A 25,117-nucleotide genomic window follows, 5' to 3' on the forward strand; every position below is an offset into this window, starting at 1 on the left:
TTTCGGCGTAACTTGCGGAAGAAAAATACGACGCCCGGTGACGTGTCTCGCGTATATCGTCAGAATGGCTGGCACACGTGAGAATATGTGTGACCGGCGGTTGCCGTTGCGGAGAGTCCAAGTTTTTTTTTTTTTTTTTTTTTTTCGGGATGGGTAACGTCTCAAGGGGGAACACGAGAACTCCGCATGCGATGGGTGCCTCGAGGGTGGAGTCGGGGTGCAGGGGCGCGGTAGAATACGAGGTGGGGCGAGATGGGGCGAGATGGGACGAGATGGGGCGACGAGCGCGCGGCGCACGGGGGTGAGAAGGGAAAGGGGGATGGCCGACCACGCGCGATCAATATACCAAAATACGCGCCGGCAACCCGCGCGCACATACGTACGTGTACGCGTGCGTGCACGCGCGCGCGCGCGCGCGCATCACGTCCGTGTTCACACGTACATCCTCGACTCTGTCAATATATGCTCTCACGTATGTAAATTGTAAATATAATCTAAGCGAGACCCCGTGTGCTCTCGCAACTGCGTGAATGTGCACGTACGAATTGTAAATGCCGCGTCCTCGCGCGCGCATTACATATTGGGGTTGACGAGCGCATCTTTCGAGTTTTGCAATATCTGTAAAAAAATCTGAGATAAAAAAGTGTCGCAAGACTGAGTGACGCTTATGAAATGTACGTCTAAGAAAGGGATATTGTATCTGTATCTGTGTTGAATATCGTTCTATTTACTTACGTCAGTAATCCATGTATTGCCTGCCGATACTGCGATATTGCTCGATATTGCGATGTACAATCAATAGTCTTGGCAAAGATTAGATCTCAAGATCATTATATAATTAGAATAATAAGAATTATATTTAAGAAGTTAGCCGAACAAAATTTAGAAACTAACTCTTGAATATCTTGAAATTGAAGAACAAACGCAATTAATCAGATGGTCATTAAGTTTCATTTAAATCTTCTTGGGTTTTTTCATATTGGAACGAAATGAATAATGTATTTATATTCTAAAGAAATAAAAAGACAATAGGAGAAAGATAAATGGTGGAAATTGATGAGTACTATAGATTTATTTTCAATATATTGTAATATTAGAATAGTGCTTTTGAAACACTTCAAAGATTTAAAAACTATAAAGATAACTTCATGATAAAATTGATTATAAATTCATTATATGAATAAAAAATATCTATATGTATACAAAACCATAAATTTAATACACAAATTTGTACGCATATCGGAAACAATATATAAGACACGTCTCTCTGCCTAAATGTTTGCACATCATGACAATTAGTTGTTCGAAAAATATTATCATTGATAAATTATTAATTATTAATATTACATTATTGTGTGTGTGTGTGTGTGTGTGTGTGTGTGTGTGTGTGTGTTTTAGTCGTATAAATATTAAAATCAAATTATAAAATATTTTCAGCTGCCTTGAAACAGCACCGCCTCGAATAATACCAATAGTCGCAAAAGCGTGAATTTAGAATATTTAGAATAAGAAGCACGCGTTCTGAATTCGTTCGATAATACGTATAAATATAAATTCATGCATTTAGGATCATAAAGCATTCATGTCCCTATAAAGTTCTCAGGAAACAAATAAATCAATTGCGTGAATTAAAAAAAAAATTAAAAATATAAATCTAATTACATGGTGTGATATTTGAAATAAAAAAATTGACAAACAGTAAAGTCGTCGAATCTGACCCCCGAGGAGCTCACATAATTGAATAAAATGCGCTATTCATCATGAAGTCCCACTATGTGTATATTGAAATATGGCATAATCTTTCCGTACAATCCTCTACCCGGAACTTAATTTAAATTCTGACGTAGTTGTCTGCAATCTTAGCCAAGCGCGAAACCTGACTGCGAAGAGTCAATACTTCGATCATGTCAATAGACCGTATATATATCTCTCTCTTTCTCTCGTATGTTCGACTAAATGTCCTTCCAGCAATCTTCAATATAAACAGTTGTCGAGCGACACCATGCTGGATATTTGCAAATATGTACGTGTAATAGAAACAAACGGCTCGACTTCATTCATGAGAAGAGTCGCGCGGCGCGAGCGAAGCTATGAGAAGCGACCGGTGGAAGATTCGAGGTCAACATTCCCCCATCAGTGGCGATAATTTTAAAGGAAGATAACGAGATATCATCTTTCACACCTACATATGTGTATATCGTTGCGCTCGATACCAGCGGAGGTCAGCAGCACGGCGCGCGATCCGCCATCTTAAGAAGACGAGCGTTCGCGATGTTGTGGCACTAGACGACTATGCACATCGATATAATATTGGACGGAGCATCAAAACTGTCTTGAAAGACATGTAAAAAAAGACAAATATGTGAGTAAAAGCGACTCATCTAGACTAGGGATCATGAAGCACTTGATGGATATGTGTCTGTTTTCACTTAATTGTTTTGTGTAATAAACGAATATAAATCATAATTATAAATTATAATATAATTTCAACTTTACGACATTTATGCAAGCATATTTAAAAATTGTATAAGAATGTTTTATTATAATTTATTCAAATGTAGCATGTGCCTATATATTTACTTCTCTCTTTCTAGATCTGTTAAGATAAAAAATCAAAGAAGTTTTGCCGAATGTTCCATCCAAGGTTTGCCGAATGCTCCGTGCAACAGGAAACGAGGAAGAAGCTTGAACAATGAATGTTTAGGTTCGAAGCAAACCTAATCTGTTGCGTCACATTGTGATACTAGCATTCCGCCAATCTATCGAATGAACAACGCAATTGGCTAATACGGGCTAATATTAGTTGGCCTCGCTTCGTCATTTGCCGTCAGGTCAACTGTTTCGATTGCGATTAGACAATTTGTCTATCGCTCAAGTTTCTTCTTTTCGATCTGAAGCTGAGCCGAGCCGAGCCAAGCCGAGCCGCGTCGTGCTACGCCACTGCCATTCGCCAGCTGGTACACGAAGCGTGTAGCGCCGCTGGCAATGCGAGCGTTTACCACCGCGTGTGTTCCGAGGGAAAAAAATTTACAGTCAGACAGAAACGATAGCGCACTAGGCTAGTGTCCATACTGAAAACATCGAAAAGAACACGCGCACAGAGTTCAATTCATCCATCGATTTTTCCAATCATTGTTGTTATTCTATTCCAATTTCCCGTTGACTATTTCATGTCATCCTCGCCATAATTTCTCTGAATAAAAATTAGAATTGGCAAAAGCAAACAGATTGCGAAATATCACGGTATAATTTGTTTATTGCATCGTATTAAACTTCATTAGTCGAGAAATTCTAGATAGATAAATCTATGTGATCCAACTAACAAATACTAACAAATACACGTGTATATATTCCAGTCATTTCACTTTAATAACATGAACTACTCGAGTGACTCAAAGACTCGTTTCTGATTTTTAGGAAGTCATTTTCTAATTAATATCTAGATAATTTCCTGATATAATACATATGACATTTATTATTAATATTAAATATTAAAAATTTTTTATGAGTTATGTATTACGTTTCGAACTAGTGTGAATTTTATAAGTAAAACTGTAACGAATTCTTATAAAAAAATTAAATTTTATAATTGGGCAATATTTCTTTTCAAATTGAGTAAAATAAGAAAAAAATATTACTGAATAAATAATAAAGAAGTATTATTTAGTATTAAAAAAAAATTTGAAAACGTTTTAAGCATAAATATTGTAGAAATATAAAATTATGCTAAAATCTCTCTCTCTCTCTCTCTCTCTCTCTCTCTCTGCTGCTGCTGCTGCTGCTGTGTGTGTGTGTGTGTGTGTGTGTGTGTGTGTGTGTGTAATTAAAAATGTAATGGATAGATTACCAGTTACATAGAATTTTTTTAAAATAAAAAAAATTTATGAATTTATGAAATTTATGAAATTGCTCATAAATGTAAAATAAAATTCGTAATGTAATCATACATGCGCATATTTATTAAAAGTAATATTTATATGCAACAGAAGTAAAATATATTGAGAAATCACTGTTGTGTTGTTTTATCAAGCATTTTGTATCCGTTGATTGAGAGTCTCTGGCGCGCACGTCACCGTTACTCCTTGCTTATGCCGATGCACTTTGATAATTGTTTTTATCTTATGTGCATAGTTTGCTTTGCTCTTTTGGAATTCTTATAATGTAAATATACGTAAAGAACAACATAATAAGAAAATACATGCAAAGAGGAACGTATTGTATTAAATCAGATAACGAAACTATTTGTTAAATGTTTTATATTTTTCAAATCAAACATTACTCCAAACTTTACGAAATACAATTAAAATTTAGTAAAAAATTTGTTATAAAATTATGCAAAAATGCGATATTAAAAATTTTCCCTTTATGCGAATTATAAAAAAATTTATATTTCAATGAGCAATACGGTATCAATATTTCTGTAGATTTTAAATCAATCAGTTGCAAATCTGCAAAAAAGATATTTAAAAAAATAATCTTCGAAATGTGCTTAAAACTGTATTTCCCAAACTAGTTGGCACATAAAATATATGTGAAAATTTCCTCGATTTGAGTGTCACTGGAACCATAATTCCGTTATAAGTCAAAGTTCTAAAAGCCAAAAAATATATATACAATCTATAATATCTAAACATTTTAATTTACAAACGAAATGTGTGCATCTCATTTATCCTAACTCTTTACTTTTATTTTTCAATTTTCATAGCTCAAGATGTAAAATTCATTTTGTATGATAATTGTATACCTAGTAGACATTCGGTTTTTCGATTTATTATAATCGCACATTAAGATTACATGTCTTTCTGCCTAAACTAACGGACGGAGGAAATTCGATCGCCGAGCCGCGCATTGAGCGCCACTGTCGAACAATAACTTCGTGCTGCTGCGAGCTCTCAAAATGGCTGTCCTCAGCTATTATTACTTCGGGGAAAAAACAAATGACGACGCGCTCACGCTACACGAAGAGGAGAGACGGAGCCAAGGCCTTCGGTATAACGTATCTTCGTGTGTATGCGATCATATATATATGTATATGTATACATAAAGTGGGCTCTCTCTCTCTCTCTCTCTCTCTCTCTCTCTCTCTCTCTCTCTCTCTCTCCTCTTTCCCTTCAGCGTGTCCTCGTGCACTACGGACCATACCGAAAACATCAGAACACCTTACGCGTTTCCTGAAACTCGGTTTATCGAAGCGATAACGCCGACAGTTTGTGCACGAAAACAAAAACAAGACTGTAAATGATGCGACCGTGCAACTTTTCTCTTTCTCTCTCTACATATATGCATAACGCGTGTATAATATATCGTTCGCATCTATATACATACATGTACCCGCCACACATGCGATGGGAATCCCAAGCAAAACAATCTCGAGAAATAACTTCCAAAATTTGGGACCAAATAATAGTTTGAAAAAAATGTCAATGAGTCTAAAGTCTTCCTCGGGTTATCTTTATCTTGATTTTATAAAATTCAATTTAAAATTTTTTGCTTGAAAGACTATCTTCTCCATGGGCATTTCTCCTGGTCCACGTTGTAAATAAAACCTACCTATTGTTTTCAGAAAATCTTTTTCGCTTTCAAGTTTCTTCAAGTTTTCTTTTTTCTCTTTCACACGCTTTTGAAAGGCATTTTCAACGTGTGCTTTAATCCTAAACATTTCCACTAAACTGAAAATAATTTAAAGTCTCTTCAAAATCTTAAAATTCTTATCTATATATATTCTTATATATAATATATCTGCTGTCCTTTTCTTCTATCACGTACTTTTGTATTCTCCCCTTAAATCAAAAAATTATTTAAAAGTTTTTTCTTTGTAAATGAGATACATTTATTCCTTTCAGATATTTATTCTTGAAGCTTTTTAATATAGAATAGAGAATAGAATAGAGAAAACAAAAAATATCATTATCAGTGTCAATATTATATTGTTAAAAGAAAGATAAATCGATACTTTCTCAAGATGTACAATGAAAATTTGATTGTTATAAAGCAAAAGTTATAACTTGCACCATAGGTCATTTAAAAATATATTTTAAATGACCTATGACAAGTTAAAGTAATGTATAGATTATAGATGAATACAAAGAATGTTCCTTTAAATGTTCGACTATACTAAAAGTTCTTCTAGAAATTCAAAAGAGGCATCGATTCATATAAAACTTTTTTTTCTTTACATTTTATATTATGTTTAAAATTAAATAAATTTCTTTTAATATAAATATTGTGTAAATAATATTAATATTTCCTATAAAAATGATTATTTTTTTATATCCGCGGAATATAAATTTACATATATAATAATTACATTACATATATTAATAATAGATTTATTTTACTAGAAAAAAGGAGCTTTACTAGATAAAATGCAGGATTTGCTTGAAATAAAACTTTAATCGTAGAATTTTGAACCAAATATTTTGATCTTAATATTAGGTTATCTTCAGTTCTATATTATTAAAACAATATAAATAATACAAATATAAAATACAATAATCTTGCGTTATAATCGTGATAAAAAGATTAACATACAGGAATATGAGAAACAAATATTATGTCAATTCAAAAGAACTTTGTCGAAATAAAGTATAAGTTAAATATATCATGTTCGTCAATCTTGTAAAGTTGTTTGCGAAACGCAGTATTCATCAATCATCTGATCAATGTCCATTATAAAAGAACAAATAAATATATAAAAAAGAATCATAGTCACAGAATAAAATAAAAGAAAATGAAATAAATATAAAATAAAATAAATTAAAATCAAGAAAGCAAAATCAATAAAAAAATAAGTAACTGAAAAAGGTGGTGAAAAATAAATAAATAGTTAAAAGAAAAAGTTTAGTTAATAATATGTTAAATTTGTTAAATTATTTGTTAAATTATAAATTTGTCAAATAGATCTATTTCAATCATCATTAAATATATATTTACAAGTAATATTTATGATTTATGTAATTTTATATCCTTAAAAATATATGTTATGTAGATATATACCAGAATTTTATATATATATATATATAAAAATATATATATATTTGTTAAATCTAATTTAGTAACAGGATTAGAAACGCAATAATTGCAATAATTTATTCTTTAGATATTCTATAAGAAGATTAAAGACAAAGTTAATTATAAATTCAGTTTTTAGGACATTTATTTTTTCATTGGAGATTAAATTAAAATGATCACTATAAATTTACAATAAAATATTAGCAGTATAATTTATAAATTTTATTTAAAGCTTCTTTTCTCTTTCCAATAAAATCGACATATTTTTGTAATCGACTTTCAGAATCTTTAGCGATAAATTCTCTATTAAGTTTTAAGTCGACCTTTTTGGAGCAAAAACTTTTCGGAGTTAAAAGATTATCATTGTTAATTTATAACCTTACCTACTTTTATAAAAATAAGCTTTAAACATTAAAAATTCTATTCTTAATTTTTTTTCAATTATAGTGATATGATATATAGGATATATGATTTAAAAAAAAGATTTATATATATGATCGATTTGTACTTTTTTTGAAAATTATTTCGCAAAAAAATTTCTCAATTGCTCATAATTTTAAAAATTTAAACTATGAACATTTTCTGCTGTGAAAAGTTCGACTTTAATTTTTCAAGAAAATCTGCCATTTAATTTGAGATTGCGGAGTACAGATTTTAAAAAAGGAAAAAAAAAAGATTTTACTTTTCTCAAGTTCACAGCCGATAATTCCTACATATCTTCTCTGCATTAAAGATTTAAAGTTGGACAATATTCTAAATTAACGCGATAAAACTCTACGAAGACATATTAATATGTTGAGACAACGGATTAATCACAAAACTAAATCCACGATCTATAAAATATGGGATGTGATTTCAATACCAAACACATTTCAGCAATAAATTCTTTTAGTATGTTTTGAAAACTTAGTTTCTCATAAACTTGATCAAAGAAATCGTTTATTTTTAATAGTTTAGCAACATATTCAAATTTTATCATATTTTAAAAATATATTATCTGTAGAACGGCATATCGGTATCAAAAACATCCGAGTAATACATTTTTTTAAGGCCTTAAAACAAAAGAATTTAATTCGTGGTGAAACATTGCGAACGTATATACATATATGTATATACACATTTATACGTGTGTGTATGTGTGTGTGTGTGTGTGTGTGTGTTGTGTTACACGCATAAGGTGTCACATAAAGACCGTAAACAACGCTTAAGATTCCTGAGATCATTTTGGGACAAAAATCCTAATATCAAAATGTTGAAATTGCAATTTTTTTTGAATTATAAACAAAGTTAACGAATCAAATTTTCTGAAATTCGCGTGCTCAGGTATGGTATAATGTACAGTATGAAAAGCGAAAGTTAACTGTGATCCTTTTGTCATAATTGATATAAAGATTATAATACACAGATAGTGAGATTATTTTTACTGATATTCACATATATCATCATATAATACACTGTCTGAGTAGATTACATCTTACTGAAAAGAAGAAAAAATGTTATTACATAATACGTAAAGGGTAAGCTATCAGATGACATTCTTCTTAGAAATCTACTAGTTTCATATCTTACAAATATTCCTAGAATAAGCAAGATTATCATCATTGAAATCGATCGAAATACTATTTTAGAATAATAATAATTTTAAAGTAATTTATAAATAATTCATAAAATAATTTTAATAATAATAACGATAAATTATTTTATTTTGTTTAACTTATTTACAATAAGTGCTCAAATTGTGCCATTTATTTGTAACATTAATTTTTTTCAAAACACGGAGCAACAGATTTTTTTGGCAACTTTTTTGGCAACAATAAATAAGAGTTGCATGTGAAGATATTAGAATGAATTCTGCCCACTCTGCTTTGCTAAATTATAAGATGTGGTTTACGGGAAGGAGCGATAGACTTTAAAGCTGGAACATACACGTTCCATTGATCGCGAAAGGTATAAGCGATTTTATGCGCGACAAATGTAGTATACACAGTGGTTCTCAACAAAATTCAGGGAGGAATGAAGGAAAAGAAAAAGGGGGAAAAAAAAAGAAAAAAAAAAAGAGAGAAAACAGAAAAAACTTACCGTTTGAAATGATCCCTGATGCGATCCTCTCGGATGTTTTCCGGCAGATTTCCAACCCACAGGTGACGTGTCTCTCTAACCATTTTGCTCCGAACTCTTCATTTGGGATCGGATGTTGTGGTATCGTTTGGAGGCACTGTACAACGACACACAACCTCGACCAGAACAGAATAATTCACTCGACACACCACTAACACTCAGAGAAACGCGCTATTTCCTTTCTTTTTGGTCGATCGAGACAGATCGAACTCTCCCCCGGACTTCTCTCTCGCACTCTCCTTCTTTCCTTAGGAACTCTAAACCTGCCTCCGCTGCGCTCCTGTCTTCGCTTTATCTCCACCGACGGAGAGATCAATTCGTACACGTCCTTCTCCTTCCCTCGCTCTCTCTCGGACACTCCCAATTTGATTTCACTTTGGCGAAACGAGATGGTTGATCACTAGTCGCTGGCCGGCAATAGATGAGCCCAGCAGATGCGACGAGTGCTGTCGTCGAAGACGCGGCACGTCGTAGGCACAATCACACGTGCGTGCGCGGACAGGGCGACGACAGCGGCCGCGGCTATCACCGGAAGAATGACGACGGCAGCGAGAACGACGGCGACGACGGCGACGACGGCGACGGCGACGGCGACGGCGACGGCGACGACGACGACGACGACGACGACGACGACGACGACGACGACGACGACGACGATGACGGCGACGTGGCTCTCGCGATCAGACTTGTGCGCCACGACGCGCTCCGACGTCGAAGACGTAGGTGAAAAGGTCGAGAAGGAGAAGGAGTAACAGGAGCCTTGATTAAAGCAGACACCACTGACGATTACGACTGCAAGGATCAGTAGTACCGTCGCCGAAGAACACCACATCGTATATCACTCGTATCGCGTATGGGGATACCTTTGCGGCCTGCTCCTTTCGATCACACGTCACTTAGCCACGAGCACTTCCCGGCATTGGGCGCGGGATTCGATCCATCCCGGCACGGCATAATTCCCCAGGACGCACACGCGTTCGTGTCGTCGGCGTAAACGACGCGCGTTTTAGCGCTCCGTTCCGTTCCGCTCCGTTTCCGTCGGAGCGGCACGGCACAGCACGACACGACACGACACGACAGGGCACGACACAGCACAGCAGCAGGACACGTAATGACACGGCACGGCACGGCACGGCACGGTATAGCACGGCACGGCACGGCACGGCACGGCACAGCACGGCACGGCACAGCACGGTCACAGCACGACACACGTCACGACACGATACGCGGCACGGCACAGCGTCACTGCGGACGCGCGCGCGCGCGCGCGCCCGAAAAGACGGAAATTCCCTCGTCTAAACGAGCCTCTCAGTCGCGCGCCGCAGCGTGTATATGAGTGTGCGTGCGTGCGTGCGTGCGTGCGTGCGTGCGTGCGTACGTGTATGTATGCGTGCGTGACCCACTGTTGATACGCGAATCAATTCGAGAACGCGCCGTTTCCTCTTCCTCCCCTTACTCACGCTTTTTTTTTTTTTATTCACGCGAGACACGACGGTATTTTTCTACCGTACACATAACACACGCCTCTACAGGCAACGCGCGTGCAGAGACCATACACACGTAATCCGTGCTCCCCGTGCGCGCGAATGTATTCACTTCGGAGGGGGGCAATGGCCTTCCCTTTTCCTTTTTCTTTTTTTCACATCACCAACGTATATCTTTTCGCGACCCGAAGTATATATCACGTTATTATATTTATATACACACCCCGGGGGATCTGTGTATCACCACTACTCGCGCGTCTCGCTTCGCCTCACTTCGGGACGATCGAGGAGACCGCGTTTATACGCACGTAAGTAGATCGCGGATCGCGCGGGCCAATATAACCGAATTATCTCGGCGCGCGATTATACCCATTGCGTGTGGCGGCGTAAAAAACTCCCGTTGTCGTCGCGCGAACGTAGGACACGCGTGCATGCGCGCGGCAATGCCGAGGCGACGTCCGGTCGGACACATCGAAAACAAACCCACTCGTTCACGACGCTCTCTCGCTTCTCCTTCTTTTCTTTTCTTTTTCTTACGATGTCAGGGATTACGCCTCTCTCGTGAACGCACTCGGTTTCTCAACTTCACACTCGGACCATGTAACGCAGACGGAGCTGACTTCGGCTCCTTCTCACTGCACTACACTACTCGGAGTGACGTCACCGTGGCGGGAGCGTAGCGAGGCTCACTGACTAGCACCATCGTCCCGCCGTCTGGTGGGGGATCAAAGCGAGGGGAACGGAACGAGTCTACATGAGAGAGGCGGCTTCGCGATCGCGATCGTCGCCCGCCGCCAGGCGGTGAGGTCGCGGCGGCGCGGCGGCGGGTAGGGGAATTGAAAAGGGGGAGGGAAACAACGGGAGGGTGCACGCGCGCGCGTGCTTTGGACCGCGAGGGAGAGGGAGGGGGGAACTCGTTCGAATCGAAGCAAGGACAGGTAGGGAGGACTCCGCGAGTCAAACGAGTGGAGAGGGGATAACGGGTCGAACGAGCTAACCCGAACCCCCGAGCCGCGCTTGTCCCTTTCGTCCCGTGGTTTCCCCTTTCTTCCTCACCCCTTGCCGGATCAGCGTGTTCGCTCTGTCTCTCTTGCTCTCGCGCTCTCCCTCCTTCCTTCTTCTCCCCTTCGCCTCGTTCTTTTCCTCGCCCTTCCTACTCCGCGCGTAAGTCATTCGTTCTCTTCCTCCTGCACCAATACCACCATCGCCGTCGAGTCAAATCCCATCCACCGTCTTCGCGTGCACACGCATGCGCGTTGTCTCGTTCTCTTTCTCTCTCCTTTTCTCCCTTTGTCTCTCTCTCCTTTTCTCTTGCTTCAGGGCCGGTTTAGGGGCAGCCAATTACCCGGGGCATTAGTACTTTCTACTAAGAGAATAAAGACGGACAATCGGATTATTACGAAAATAAAAGTATTTAACTTCGTGACGTTCCCTCTAATCAAGGAAGTAACGATCAAACAAACGTGCTGATGTCCGATAGCGCGCATTGATGAGGCGTGCGGGTGGATAAGCGTTTTTGCGTAAATGATCGGTGAATCCGGTATCCAGTAATTCCAGACGAGCGATGAATAAGAATTCTCCGGATGGTTGTTTTGTGCTCCGAAATTTTTTCCATTTCTCCAAATCACATTTTTTCGAGACGCGGATGAAACGAAACGTGGTGTATTTGTGACTAACGCCGATGTAATTTCTTTTCTAGAAACGTCGAATTCTTTGGTCTCTTCGAGACAAAGCCGACTTGAAACTGCGTCTTGAATCCAATGAATCGAATGTCTCACATATAAATCCTAGAGGTTTATGTTCGTCATACAATACAATTTCCAAAACGTTCCAAAATAAAGACCGAACATTCATTCATCATCGCATGGCTGTTTTGAAGCGGTATTTAATTAATATACATGTGCTATCCGTACTTCTGTACTTAAAATGCTTATTCAAATGTGTATAGTTATTATCGAATGTTCGATATTGTTAAAAAATAAATGCACAAGATTATAAATCGAGACGTAAGCGATCGGAGCGAATAATACAAAACGATAATCGAACCGTCATCATTTATCTTATGCCCGACTAACTCCGACTCTTACGGAAAATATTTCGGGTACCTGGAACATTTTTTCGTATAAATGAATTGTGAACAGCTCGGGCACACAAAAGAGGAACTTTGACGGTTCTGTTAGGGGTGAACAATGCACTAGCTGCGTGTCTGCCGCCGCCATCTTGTTCTTGCCGAGGCTCGCCGGACGCGGACGCCGGGTGGATCGGAGCCGTTGTTATGTCCAATGCTCTGTGCGATCGTTGTTGTTCATCCTTCGACCGCCGTCGCACGTTCGCTGATCGCATGTTACGCGACATCAAGTCCGCGAGCAACAACAGTAACATCCGTCCGTGTGACCGCTTCGAAACGTTGCTTGCTAAGAGAGAAAGCGCGATTTCCGTTGCAATCGTATCGCTGCCACGTCCGAAAATGGACACGAACATTTTCGTCTCCATCGGAAACGTCGAGTAACCGTTGCCGTTCGTATGCCATTTTTCACGATCGTGTGTCCTGTGTGCTGGTGAACTTTTTCCCCGGCTGATATTCAAGCCGTGTGGAATTAGTCGCTTTCGCGCCGTTGAGTGGAACGGACGTGTTTCATCCTCATAATTTTTATACTGCGTTATTATTGCGGTATATCATATTTTCTTCGAGAAAATCTGAAAATTTTAGAGTTTTGTTCCTATATTTTTACAAATGCACATTTGTGACAGAAATCTGTGCATTATGAAATTTTTTGCGTAGCAAATAGTACGCAGTAGTCTGAAACTAGTTCGACTGTTGGAATATAATAACAAACTTTTGATTTAAATTTGAAATAGAATATATTCAAAATAAAAAATAAAAACGGATCTAAGCTAAATAATTTTAATTAAAAACATTAAAAATATAATTAACACGAGACAAATTATATTTATATATATCTATATTTTATATATTTTATTTAAAAATTTATTCATTAAAATTACATTAACATTAGACAATAAAACGCTAATTAGAAAAAAATTAAGGACAAAATTGAGTTTTGAAAAAATAAATCTAAAGAACAGTTACCTGAAATAAAGAATTTAGAATAATCGTCCTTTAGAAAGGATGATCACCATAGTTATGCATTTTTGTCTTTGTTACATGCATTTCGTCTTTGTTAAAAATATTTGTGAATTTGTAATGTATTTTCGACAAACTTTCTAGCATTGGATCCATGAGGAATCGAAATGTTGTAGGAATAACGAAAAATAACGTGGGATTGATCCATTTGTTTATATGAAATAAAGATGACTCGTGTAGAGAATCAATTCGACTTTGATGCTTGATTGTAAATAATGACAACATAAAGAATTACATGTAAATATCAACAAATCACGAAGATATTTATTCTGCGCAACTAGCCTTGCTCGAGCGAATTTCACTTTTGAATATTAAATATCGAGGCAGTTCAAGAATTCACAGAAATACGTCGATTTCGATATCAGTAGAGAAAGTGATTTCTGAGAAGCTGCTCGTTCGAAAACGAATACGTGTGACCACATTTTCTTAGAGAAAATAAAGGACGAATCTAAACATTTTAGAGCTTTGTTTCTATGTTTCTAAACTAATTTGTCAAGAATTTGCACATTATGAAATTTTCTTGTAGTAAGAAGATAAGATAAGATAAGATTCTATATCATTTTCTAATAGTTTGAAACTGCTTTGATTGTATTGGAACAAACTGTTGATTCAAATTTGGAATAGGTTTGAAATAATAAAAAAATAAAAACAGATCTAATTTGAATGATTTTAATTTAAAAAATTACAAATGTAATTACTGAGAGATAAATTATATATATATATTTTTTATTTTAAAAATTTACTCACTAGTAAAATATTAGACATTGAAACTTTAAAAAAGAATTTCCAATAAGGTAAAGAATAAATAACGGACAAAAGTCAAAAAACAAAATTGAATTTTGAAAGTTTATAAATTTAAAGGACAACTACCTGATATTGTTCTTTAGAATAAAAATCATATAGTCACCAGATATGTCGAACTTTTCGTTACCGGAGGGATATAGATTATTTTATTGTTTCAATTTGTGATCCATATGAATTTCTCGTGAATTTCTTCGCCAAACATTACAGTTATACTGTTACTCAAATCGATGTAATTCTGCGGATCTCGATGTAATGCGTGAAAATGACCCTCGCTCTTCACGCTCGCTTTGCATATCGAGCTTAGGCATCGCATTTCGTTATTCCGAATTTCCTTCGACGAATAGTATCACATCGAAAATATAACGAAGCTTACAGTTAGCTCCATATTCGCGTCCATATTGGGCCGCTCAACGCAGTATTCGCTCAGCGAAATCTACATTTTGTATATATATATATATATATATATATATATATATATATATATATATACATACATATTGCTCAAGTGTTTCGTTTTTCTTCGTGTGAAATAGCAGATGCAAATGCATATTGCGTTTTCACTAACGAATGATATGATAACGCAACAAGCAATTATAAATATTATAAATTTGATTACAAATTATAAATGATAAATAATATATACGCACATACTATATATATATATATATATATATATATATATATATACATCTATAAGGTTTGTGTGACATCTCGCTTCAAATATTTATTGTTTGACTTTATGCACGTTTTATTTGCCAAATATTTAACGTCTGGTTAAAGTATTTCCAATCGCTGTTATTGAAATATTCATAATTGTCGGACAGTCTCTAATAAAAGTGTCTTTAATCAATTGGAAGATAAATACTCCCACGTATCTGTAAACTATTCCCTCTTTAATCTTATCATCGATATCAGTATCAGTATATAAAGTATTTTGAGTAAATAAACATTTTTTACAATGCAAAAGTATATGCTCGCTTTATTTTTCCTACGTATGTCATAAGAACATGCCCATTCGCATAAACTTTTATTTAAGTGCGTACTACGGGCGCTCGCGCCCGCCATCGCGCGTGTCATCGTTCCGTTACGTACGCACGATCCAATCACCGTGATAATCCGTTATCGCCGCAGCGATTTATTCGTCTGTTCTTGATGAAAGTTAGTTAGGAATTGCCCCGATCTCGTCCATCGAGATGATCGAACGATCCCAAACCGTGAAGAAATCGGGGAGACACCTTGGATATGGATGGCATTAGCGAGAACGGAAGCAGGAGTGCGTTGTCCGCAAACGCGCGGCGTATACGCGTGCGAATCGCGCTGCTCTTAATTCCATACGTGCGTAGGCGTACGTCTTAATTCATCGCGCGTGCATCCGTTTTGTCAAGTCACGAAGGGAGCGCGGTTGGCCAAGAAAGGAAGAGAGAAAGAGAGAGAGAGAGAGAGAGAGAGGGGGGGGCGGGAGGGGGTGCGAACACGGCTTTTAGTGATTTCGCTACGCGATTATCTTGGACCTCGTGCGAGACGATTGATGATAGCACTTATCGCGCTGGATAAAGCTATTTCTTCACTCGTCATTGAGACGCTTACCTCCCCCCTCCCTCTCCCCCGCGCCCCTCTCGCTTCGAAGGGGTTACGACACGACGGGCGCGTAATGCACGAGATAAATCGAGTGCATCAACGTCGGCTTTCGTTTCTCTCGCGCTACGCGGTCGAGATAGCGAAACGACGCGACAGCGGCGCGTCCTGATCGTTCAACTTTAATATCGCGACTTTATAGATAAATATACATCTTATGCATATACATCGCGCGTGCGTCCCCTTCAGTTTTGCGCTAATCACCGACCGACTCGTTACGTAAACTCGACGGAGACAATGAACTCTCTCGATTCATTCGTCGGTCTTTGTTCATCACGTTCATCACGTTTTCGAGAGTCTTGCTTTCGACTGACTTTTCCAACGACTTTTTTCCAGCGCGCCGCCTAACGTCGACAATTCTCGATTGTTTATTCGGCAAGTTGAAAGTATATTTTCTTAGGGATTAAATAAACGACGTTCGTTACTTCTCCTCCTATTCCACTCCAAATCCACTCTAAATCAAATATATGAATCCTGTTTTCATTCTTATTATTTTTAGGTCAGGCTATATTTTGCTTTGACTTTTCCTGAAATGTTTATTGCACTTTTGCTAAAAAAAAAAAATCTGTACGTGTGTAATATGTATGTAGCTGATGGGAATCTTTACATGATATTGGTGAGGGTCAATCAAATTTAAATAATCATTTTTGTATGTAAAGAATACAAAGCTCGAAAGCTCGTCGAGATTTGACGCGTGGCAACATCTTTCGGTGCGGCACATTGATTGTCGAGAATGTTGCCAGTTACCAACAGCAGCTACTGTCATTCGTTATTATTTAGAAACATTTACGTAGCTGCTATGAAGGGCACCTCTACTGACAAATTGTTTCTAACAATGAGACACTGCACAAAAGAAAAGAAACAAATTATTTTCTTTTTCCCCTGTCATTATAAAGCTTTATTTATAAAACGCAGAGATAATTTTCGTCTCGACTTGGCGACCGAGTATCGAGCAAACAAACGCACGTATCCCAGCAAACAATGTATGAATTGCAGAGAAGAAACTTTTGCTGTCATCTTGCTGTCGTTGGGAAATTTTGTTTCTTTGGTACAAATAACCGCTGTCGTTTCGAACGTCACCGTCGCAAATCGGAATCCCTTTGAATTTTGTCCGTTTTATTTGCATCTCGGGTGTTCACGCAAAATTCACAGCGAGCAAAAAAACACGAATGATGAATGACAAATATTTTGAGTTTGTGGAAGACACGGAGGAGCCGTCCGTTATATCGTCGGATCCGAACGAGCGAAAATTAGCGCGGCGTATTCGTATTCAGCGACGCCTAGAAGCGTTGACTAAGTAAGAATATTTTCTTTACGGTCAGTTAATTGCGCAAATGATATGATATGGACAGAGTCGCAAATTTCGATTTCAAGGATATTTCAATTGATATCCCTTAAAGATTAAATAATCGGCTTGCGAATAAATGATAATTATCCAATTGCGTAATCATGCAATTTTGTTTCTTGCCGCCTTTGTAGTTAAAAAATTGAAATCTTTTAGTCGCAGTTACTTTTTACAGAAAAAAAGATGCCGAAGATGAAGAGATTATCGAGAAGATGCTCATCGAAAAGCAAATACTTGCTAGTTCCGAACTCTTGGAAAACCTGTCGTTGGAAGGTGACGAAGTGGTTAGTATAATAAAGGCTTTATTTCTTTTATAATTATTTGAGCGATTATCAGTCAATATTTTATCAATATTTATTGTACATTGTCATGTCTCATTATTATTTCTACATGGAAAAACTATTTTTTCTATCTATCTTGGCCACATCTGAAAAGAATTTTTATTGTTCAGTTATTGTCTTGAACTTGCAGACGCTCATTGCTCATGTGATGAGATTTATATTCCTCTCTTGTGTATTTTTTTCTTTATATTGTGAACCGTGTTCATTTGGTGAACAACAACTATTTTATAACTGTTCTTTGTTCTTTTTTATTTTATATGAACGATTTGAATGTACCATCTTACATTAAAAATTTATTTAGTAATTAATAATTTCATTTAGTCAACAGACATGAGTAACATATTATTAGCTTTTATGGTTGATCGCATCGATTGGACTCAGAGATATCCTTATATTTTTGTACCACTATAGATGGCTCAAATTCGAGTCGAAACATTTGATATTTTTTATCAATAAACGTTAAGATTAAACATATAATTTGCACGTCGTTTATAGCGTTTATTCTTATTATTGTCCATTAATTTTGTTGCACCATCAAAATAATTATATAAGATGTTCAAATTTGTTAGAATATAAAAAATTTTTGCGATATTACGCTTAAACATTCTATATAATAACTTTGATGAACTAAAAATATTTTCATATCTAATCAAATTGTTAGGTACTTCAGCAAAGCCGAATTTTTTCAATGTATTAGTAAAAAAGAAAGAATCGAACTAATCGAACTTAATATTGCACGCAGGTGACTTCCGTGAAGATCGCGAATGATGCTAGGGAATTACAGCGACGGAAGGAGACGCAGGAGATCAGGAGGATGTTGCTAAAAAATCTCGAGGAAGACGAAGAGGAATGCATGAGGAGATATCGAGAGATCAATGAGAAATGGTCAAGTATCCTCGTATCTAAAGATCCGTTAGACATACACGCGGAAATGGAAGCTCAAAATGCCAAGTGTATGGAAATCATGGAGAGGAAAGATGCTGTAATTGCGCAGCTGCGAGAAGAATTGGAGAATGCCGATCTCAAGTTTGTTGATGACCAAAAGAAACAGAACGAGGATATAGATTTGTTAATCAACAGGATGGACAATCAAGTTGGATATATATTTTTAGGAATAATAAAAGCTAACACACACAATTTAGTACGTTAAATTTATATGTATATATATTTTTTTTAGATGAATATCATAACGAAAGCTTATCGTTGCGAATTGTCGCTTATTAATGATGCAATAGAGTCGGAGCGTAAAATGTTGTTAGAAAATATTGGAGAGAAATGGGAAGCGCTGCATAAAAAACTACGAGAGGAAAGTCTCGCCGGAGTGGACAGGCGGAAGGAGATAATGCGCGAGTATGAGGAAGAGATGAAGAGAGCCATAATCGAGCATCAGGAAGAGTTCCGGGCGCAGAAAATCAGTTTCGAACGTGAGATTCAAAAGCTTCAACAGGAGGTGCAGAACACGAAAGCAGTGTGTTTCATGAACATCGAAAAACTGGACTACAGTTACGCCGTGCTTAAGAAACGAGAAGACGAAAACGCCATAGTGAAAAATCAGCAAAAGAGAAGAATTAATAAGTCGGTATCACATACAAATTGTTTTGTATGATCAAGCACAGCGAATTTCTTAAAATCGGCGAATTAATTAAAATCGTCTTTTTCAGACTTCAAGATGTTATCAACGATTTGAAAAAGAATTATGCGGACTTAGAAGAAAACACGAGATTTGAGATACAGAAGCTCACGGACCAGGTCATAAAGGTGCATAAGAACATTTTGGATTTGATGGAAAAGTCAAACTACTTTACAAAACTTAACGATAAGACGTATATGCAAATTTGGGATATGAATGTGAAAAATGCGAATGGGTTGCTCGATAAGGTAAACGTTAGATATCAATATCGAAATACGTGATAAGAATAATCTGAAATATCTAAAAATCAGATACAAATTTGAAATGAAAATTTATAATATTTTAGCATTTAATTTAATGTAGTCTCATGTAGTTTGATGGCTCAACAAAACTATTTTCAGATTTTTATTTGCTCAATTATTTAGATATTTCAGCAAAAATCATTCCTTTGCGTTTCAGATTCTGAATGCCGACAAGATCATATATGAACAAGTATTGGGCATAGAATGGAATCCACCCGAAGAAACCTTGTTGAAAAAGAAAGATTTGCCGTCTTATCGTAGTGTGATGTCTACTATAGAAGAGGGTAACAATCGATTGAATAATTTTAATCGAACACATATCGAATTTTTTTAACTTGTATATTATATTTTTAAAGAGAATAGATTGATCGAAGAGAAAAGAACAATATGTAAGTCTTACAAACCGGCGAGTATCATTGAGGAAATCAATTTAGAAAGACGATTGCTGAATCATATCATAAAACACATCGCCAATCGTTGCGATTATTTGATCGAAGATAGATTGCTCGAGTTGCTTTTACCTTATACCGCGAACGATCAGCTCGTCATACGATTGGATAATATATTTCAGGTAAATATGCGCAAGAGACATCTCATTTTATCTCGTTATAATATTATCGCATATTATTAGGCATTAAACATCAAGTCCGAAGAGGAACTTGGCTTTCTCTTGAATTTGTTTTTGCCATATGCATATTGTCCTACGTGTAGTAGGGACATAAGTAGGTCCACTGATGACGAATTGGTTGAATCTTCTTCTTTAAAAACGGAGTAAGTAAATGGATAAGTAAATGGATAAGTAAGTTATATTTAATCAAACGGCGTGTAACAATTATATAATCAAATTATTTGCGTTTTATAATTTTATGTAAGTAATATTTGAAATATTAAATAACAGCGTCGAACAGGCAGATATCTGCGGACCTGTAGACAAGTTTACGGAAGAAGAAGCTAAATTGATTGCTGCCGTGAAAGAAGCAATTGATGAGGAAAAGTTGTCTACTCCTAGTGATGACGTGAGCATCATGGGCGTCTCATCACCAAGTTCTTTAACTGAAACATTACTTCCTATCGCGGAATGTACTTCAACTTCCTACGCATCTATTAGTGATATCATTAAGGGTACGCATACTTTATCTTTTAACAGAATTTAACAGACGAAAATTGTAAACTAATGAAAGAAAATTTTATACTAATAACATAACCAAATTAATTTTACTCGTTTCATACAGATGATGATCAAATGCAACGACGCTTGTTATGTGATAAAGGACATTTACTTGAAATTGAAGCTACGTTTGTTACTAAAACTTTACGGGAATTTGTAGAAAGATATCATTTTGTCAAACGTGAAGAGATGCCGAAGTCATTTCAAGAAAAATTAACAGAAAAAAAGATGGTTGTTTCCCGAAACATGGCAGCCCAGGATGTAATAGACTTTTGGAAACGATACACTGAAATTTTCCCAGCAAAGAAAGAACGACTCTGGGATGGTTTATTAATCGGACTTAAAAAATATTTTGAAATATTAAAAGAACGACATCGTTTAAATATTGAAGTAGAATCTTTACGAAGGCAAAATGCAGAATTACGACATTTATTGAAAACATACATAATCCAAGTAATGCCAGAAAATAACATAAATATATTGTATACTGAATATTATGTAATGAAAAATATTTGAGATTAATATATCGTATTTTTTTAGCCTGAATGCGACTGTTTGTCAGAAGATGATGCACACTCAGTTTGTGAAACGACTTAGAATAAAACTCAAAAGTATATCTAACTCAAAATATCATAATTCATTAAATTCAATATACAATTTTCCAGAATCAATGAAATGTAAATATACACTACATAATGTATAATAAATGTAATTACATTATTATAATTTCATGACTCTTATTTAATAATTACTTAACTTACAATGATAAATTCTACAAACTTTCGTATCGTTCAATCTTATAATATTGAGAGGACGAATTGCATATCAACCGTAATTGCTTTTACATATTGCTACTAAACCAAATTCTTGTTTTTTATTTTCTTTTAAACTAAAATATCTGATGATTTTAAAAAAAAGTTTGAGAAATTTTGAGAACTTTATACTGTAAATATGTATATTTACATTTATGTTATATATTTATATAATTTATTAGTTGATAGAATGTCCGAAAGAATATTTTTAATATGTAACTCAAAGCAAGATGCATAAATCATGTCTCTTATGGTTGATATATAAGACCGCTCGATACAAAGTTGCTTGACAAAGATGGTATCTGTTCCCTGATATTTCGTTTTGTTTTTTTCGGATACGGGTATGGGACAAATCCTTTATTTGGACCCTTCGATCTCTTCACTTTCTCGGCATGTTTCACGGAATTCATATGCTGCAAATACATAAATGGGCGACATTAAATCTTAAATATATCATACATTGTGGTACATTCTCAAACTACATCTCTATAATACAAAGTATATAAAGTTTACTTAGATATAAAAAAAAATCTATGAAAATATTGTAAAAAAAATGATATTGTGAATATAAAAATAGATGTGCACAAATATGTATAAAGTTATTGTACCACACTGTATTGAGACGGAGAGTTGAAGAACTTGTTACATGTATCGCAGGTAAGAAAATCCCTTTTTACGAGAGCAGATTGTTGCGCACTAGCAGTCGATTTCAACGAGGGGCCTTGGGTGACAACCTCTTTGCCATCCCATTCACCTAAGCATCAATGTGCGATCAACACTATCTATATATCACAGCCGCAGAAGCGGTAATTTGTGATAATAAATCAGCTTGAACACTACATTCATGCTATAAAAAGATTGATCATTAATGTGCGTATAACATTAATAATACATAATTACTAAGAGTATCTCTGTAATATATAAAAATGAAGCGTATTTTCATGCGAAAATGATCCATTAATTTACAAACTTTTTATAGCAATATAGATATAAGATTGATCATTGATTATTAATATCTAAATCATATATTCATTGGATACAGATTTTTTTAGAAGTTTTATTGATAGAGACTACGATAATTTTAAAATTCGTTGAACTTTTCACTAAATGTTTTAAGGAATCAGCCCTTATTATTTTAAAAAATTCAATTATATATAAATTAAAAAAATATACACATAGATAACATATATGTGTGTGTGTGTGTGTGTGTGTGTGTGTGTGTGTGTGTGTAAGTGTATATTTAACGCCATTGTGTGGAAATTTAATAATTCGCATTATTTGTTGTTCTTTATTTTTCATGAAATGATTTTCATAGTATATATAAAGCAGTCATTAAAAAAATAACAAAAAATATTTCTACAACACAGCAATATTCAATAAAAAATAGTAATACATATGTAAAATTTGTACATGAGAAGGAATTAAGAGGTACAGTCAAACAAACTTAGTTTATTAAATGTAACATATGCAAACAAGTCGTGATCAAACTGCTTTTCACGATAACATGTTAATAAGCAAACAAATATAATATTACTTATTTTTCAATAATCATTAAATATTAAATAAATAATAATAAATAATAACGCAGAATAACAACAAATTTGCAATTATCACTAAGCGCTTACTAGCACTGAAATTCTACAGCAATAAAAGTTATGCGAATGGCAAGCAAGTTAATTCCACATAGTTAAATCAGAGAAAGAAGTGAAAAGCAAAAGTAAGCAGTAGCGTCAAGCATGCGAACGCGAACAATACTAAACTATAAACTAATACAACTGTATTTTTCTCTATTTTATCCAGGTACATGAAGCGATTAGTTTTAAGACCATATGGCAGTGTTTTTCTTACCATATAGGATTTATTATTACCTCTCATTAATTTCTTTTTATGACGGCTGCCTGCAAATATATGTTTTGTATCATTTTCCAATATTATCTTAATTTATGTAAGCTTTATATTAAATTTATAATATATCATTTCATATAATATTTCACATTTATTACCATTTAGATGTGTTTGTAACTGCTGAATAGAATTCAGGCACACGTTACATACATTGCATTTCAGTCCATTTGTCTCTTCATCCTTGGTAAATGAGATCTTTGTTTCCTCGAGAGTTGCCATGATATTCTTAGATCGTACCTGTAAGGCGACATATTAAATAACATACATGGCGAGCAGAATGCTCCATATAATATCCTGATAATATCCTATTATTGACCTGTTTAGCGTGACGTGCGCCTTGTAAGTGTGTATCCAACACCGCCTGACTTGTGAAGGAAAGGTCACAATCTTCACAGCGAACGAGAGGCTTTTTTGTGGGCAGATTGCCCATTATATTATCGACTACCGCCTTTGTTACAGGATCATCGAGATTCGTATTCATGATGTTCTCTGATGGTACAGCCATTTTTTTCTAGTCTAAAATACATCAACGAACGTTAATCAAGTTCCTTCGATTAAGCCAATTACGACAACGATACAACGATACGATCGACTTGAAAACAATATTGTCTCTCTTACTCTCTCAAATAGGTGAATATTGCGTATAGCGAAGGATTATAATAACGATATGTATATATCGTGTCCGTCGTCGTGTGCGAGACCTGCTTCCTAACGTAAAATTTTTTTCGTCACACACGCACTCGCGCTAATGACACGATCGCCGTTTGTTCCACGATAATTAACGCGGCCGTTTCGCCGGAGTATCGAATTATAATTGTGCTGACATGTAATATTTACCGTTTCAATTCGGTTCGCTGTAAAGTGGCTCGGTGTGTGAGGCCGCTGTTGTGAGAACACAAACTTTTTTTGCTCCGCCTCGTGAACGCCGTGTAAATATAGCGCTTTTTCAAATCACCGTCGTTCTCTCGGACGCACCACAAACGACATCAACCCGTCTAGCGACCCCCATAGGGTCTAAAGCTTTCGTAGCTGCACCTGCCTCACACTTCACGCCTCTCCTCTCCTTCTCCCACTAACGCCCCATCGTATCATCTATTTCGTCTCGCGTGTCCGGAGTACACACGGAGTGGCTACGAGATACATATCTCTGGGCAAGCATCCAAACACAAGAACCAATAAGAACGCTTCATTCCCTTATGGAACAAACGCCATTGGCATCACCAAATGTCTAATCGCATCGAAGGCCGTCAAGTTATTTTGTTATGATAACATTATCTGTCAACTATCAACACTTTAAACGATTGTCTTGTGGAAGATATTGTATTGCAGATATTAACTCTTTTTTTACTTCTTGATAGCTGCAGCTAACGTTAATCTTGCATCACGGGAGCAGTTCGTCTACACTTATTACATTGGC

General features: G+C 36.0%; 3 protein-coding genes across 6 annotated transcripts in view; 1 reads left to right on the top strand and 2 right to left on the bottom strand.

Moving 5' to 3' along the window:
* LOC105425661 (uncharacterized) overlaps window positions 1-11,283 on the bottom strand; it is a 91,150-nt gene extending 79,867 nt beyond the window's left edge. For all 3 annotated transcript variants that reach the window (XM_011636524.3, XM_011636523.3, XM_011636522.3), the window contains exon 1: window positions 9,091-11,283. In XM_011636524.3, coding sequence (XP_011634826.2) covers window positions 9,091-9,173 — 83 coding nt within the window. In that variant the 5' untranslated portion in view covers window positions 9,174-11,283. The remainder of the gene's footprint in view (window positions 1-9,090) is intronic.
* A 150-nt stretch (window positions 11,284-11,433) lies between these two features.
* On the top strand, window positions 11,434-21,709 carry LOC105425659 (dynein regulatory complex protein 1). Of its 2 annotated transcripts, none has more exons than XM_089076383.1 (11): window positions 11,434-17,494; window positions 17,718-17,826; window positions 18,626-18,976; window positions 19,061-19,458; window positions 19,545-19,761; window positions 19,973-20,099; window positions 20,172-20,386; window positions 20,447-20,586; window positions 20,714-20,937; window positions 21,048-21,436; window positions 21,524-21,709. In XM_089076383.1, exons 1-11 carry the CDS (start codon window positions 17,367-17,369, stop codon window positions 21,578-21,580), a joined length of 2,355 nt encoding a protein of 784 aa, XP_088932509.1. In that variant the 5' UTR covers window positions 11,434-17,366; the 3' UTR covers window positions 21,581-21,709. The 2 variants fall into 2 exon arrangements, with proteins under 2 accessions (XP_088932509.1, XP_088932508.1); XM_089076382.1 differs by having other exon boundaries at window positions 11,434-16,813; window positions 17,194-17,494; window positions 21,048-21,709.
* Window positions 21,397-24,779, bottom strand: LOC105425658 (zinc finger protein 346). The gene is made up of 6 exons (XM_011636516.3): window positions 24,538-24,779; window positions 24,017-24,216; window positions 23,799-23,937; window positions 23,664-23,693; window positions 22,404-22,549; window positions 21,397-22,208 (listed from the first exon to the last, which is right to left on the bottom strand). The coding sequence occupies exons 2-6, from the start codon at window positions 24,203-24,205 to the stop codon at window positions 22,044-22,046; spliced, it is 669 nt and encodes a 222-aa protein (XP_011634818.1). The 5' UTR covers window positions 24,206-24,216; window positions 24,538-24,779; the 3' UTR covers window positions 21,397-22,043.
* Window positions 24,780-25,117: the final 338 nt, after the last annotated feature.

The sequence above is a fragment of the Pogonomyrmex barbatus genome, unplaced genomic scaffold (assembly GCF_055798465.1).
Source record: "Pogonomyrmex barbatus isolate J1 unplaced genomic scaffold, ASM5579846v1 scaffold2, whole genome shotgun sequence".
Lineage (NCBI taxonomy): Eukaryota > Metazoa > Arthropoda > Insecta > Hymenoptera > Formicidae > Pogonomyrmex > Pogonomyrmex barbatus.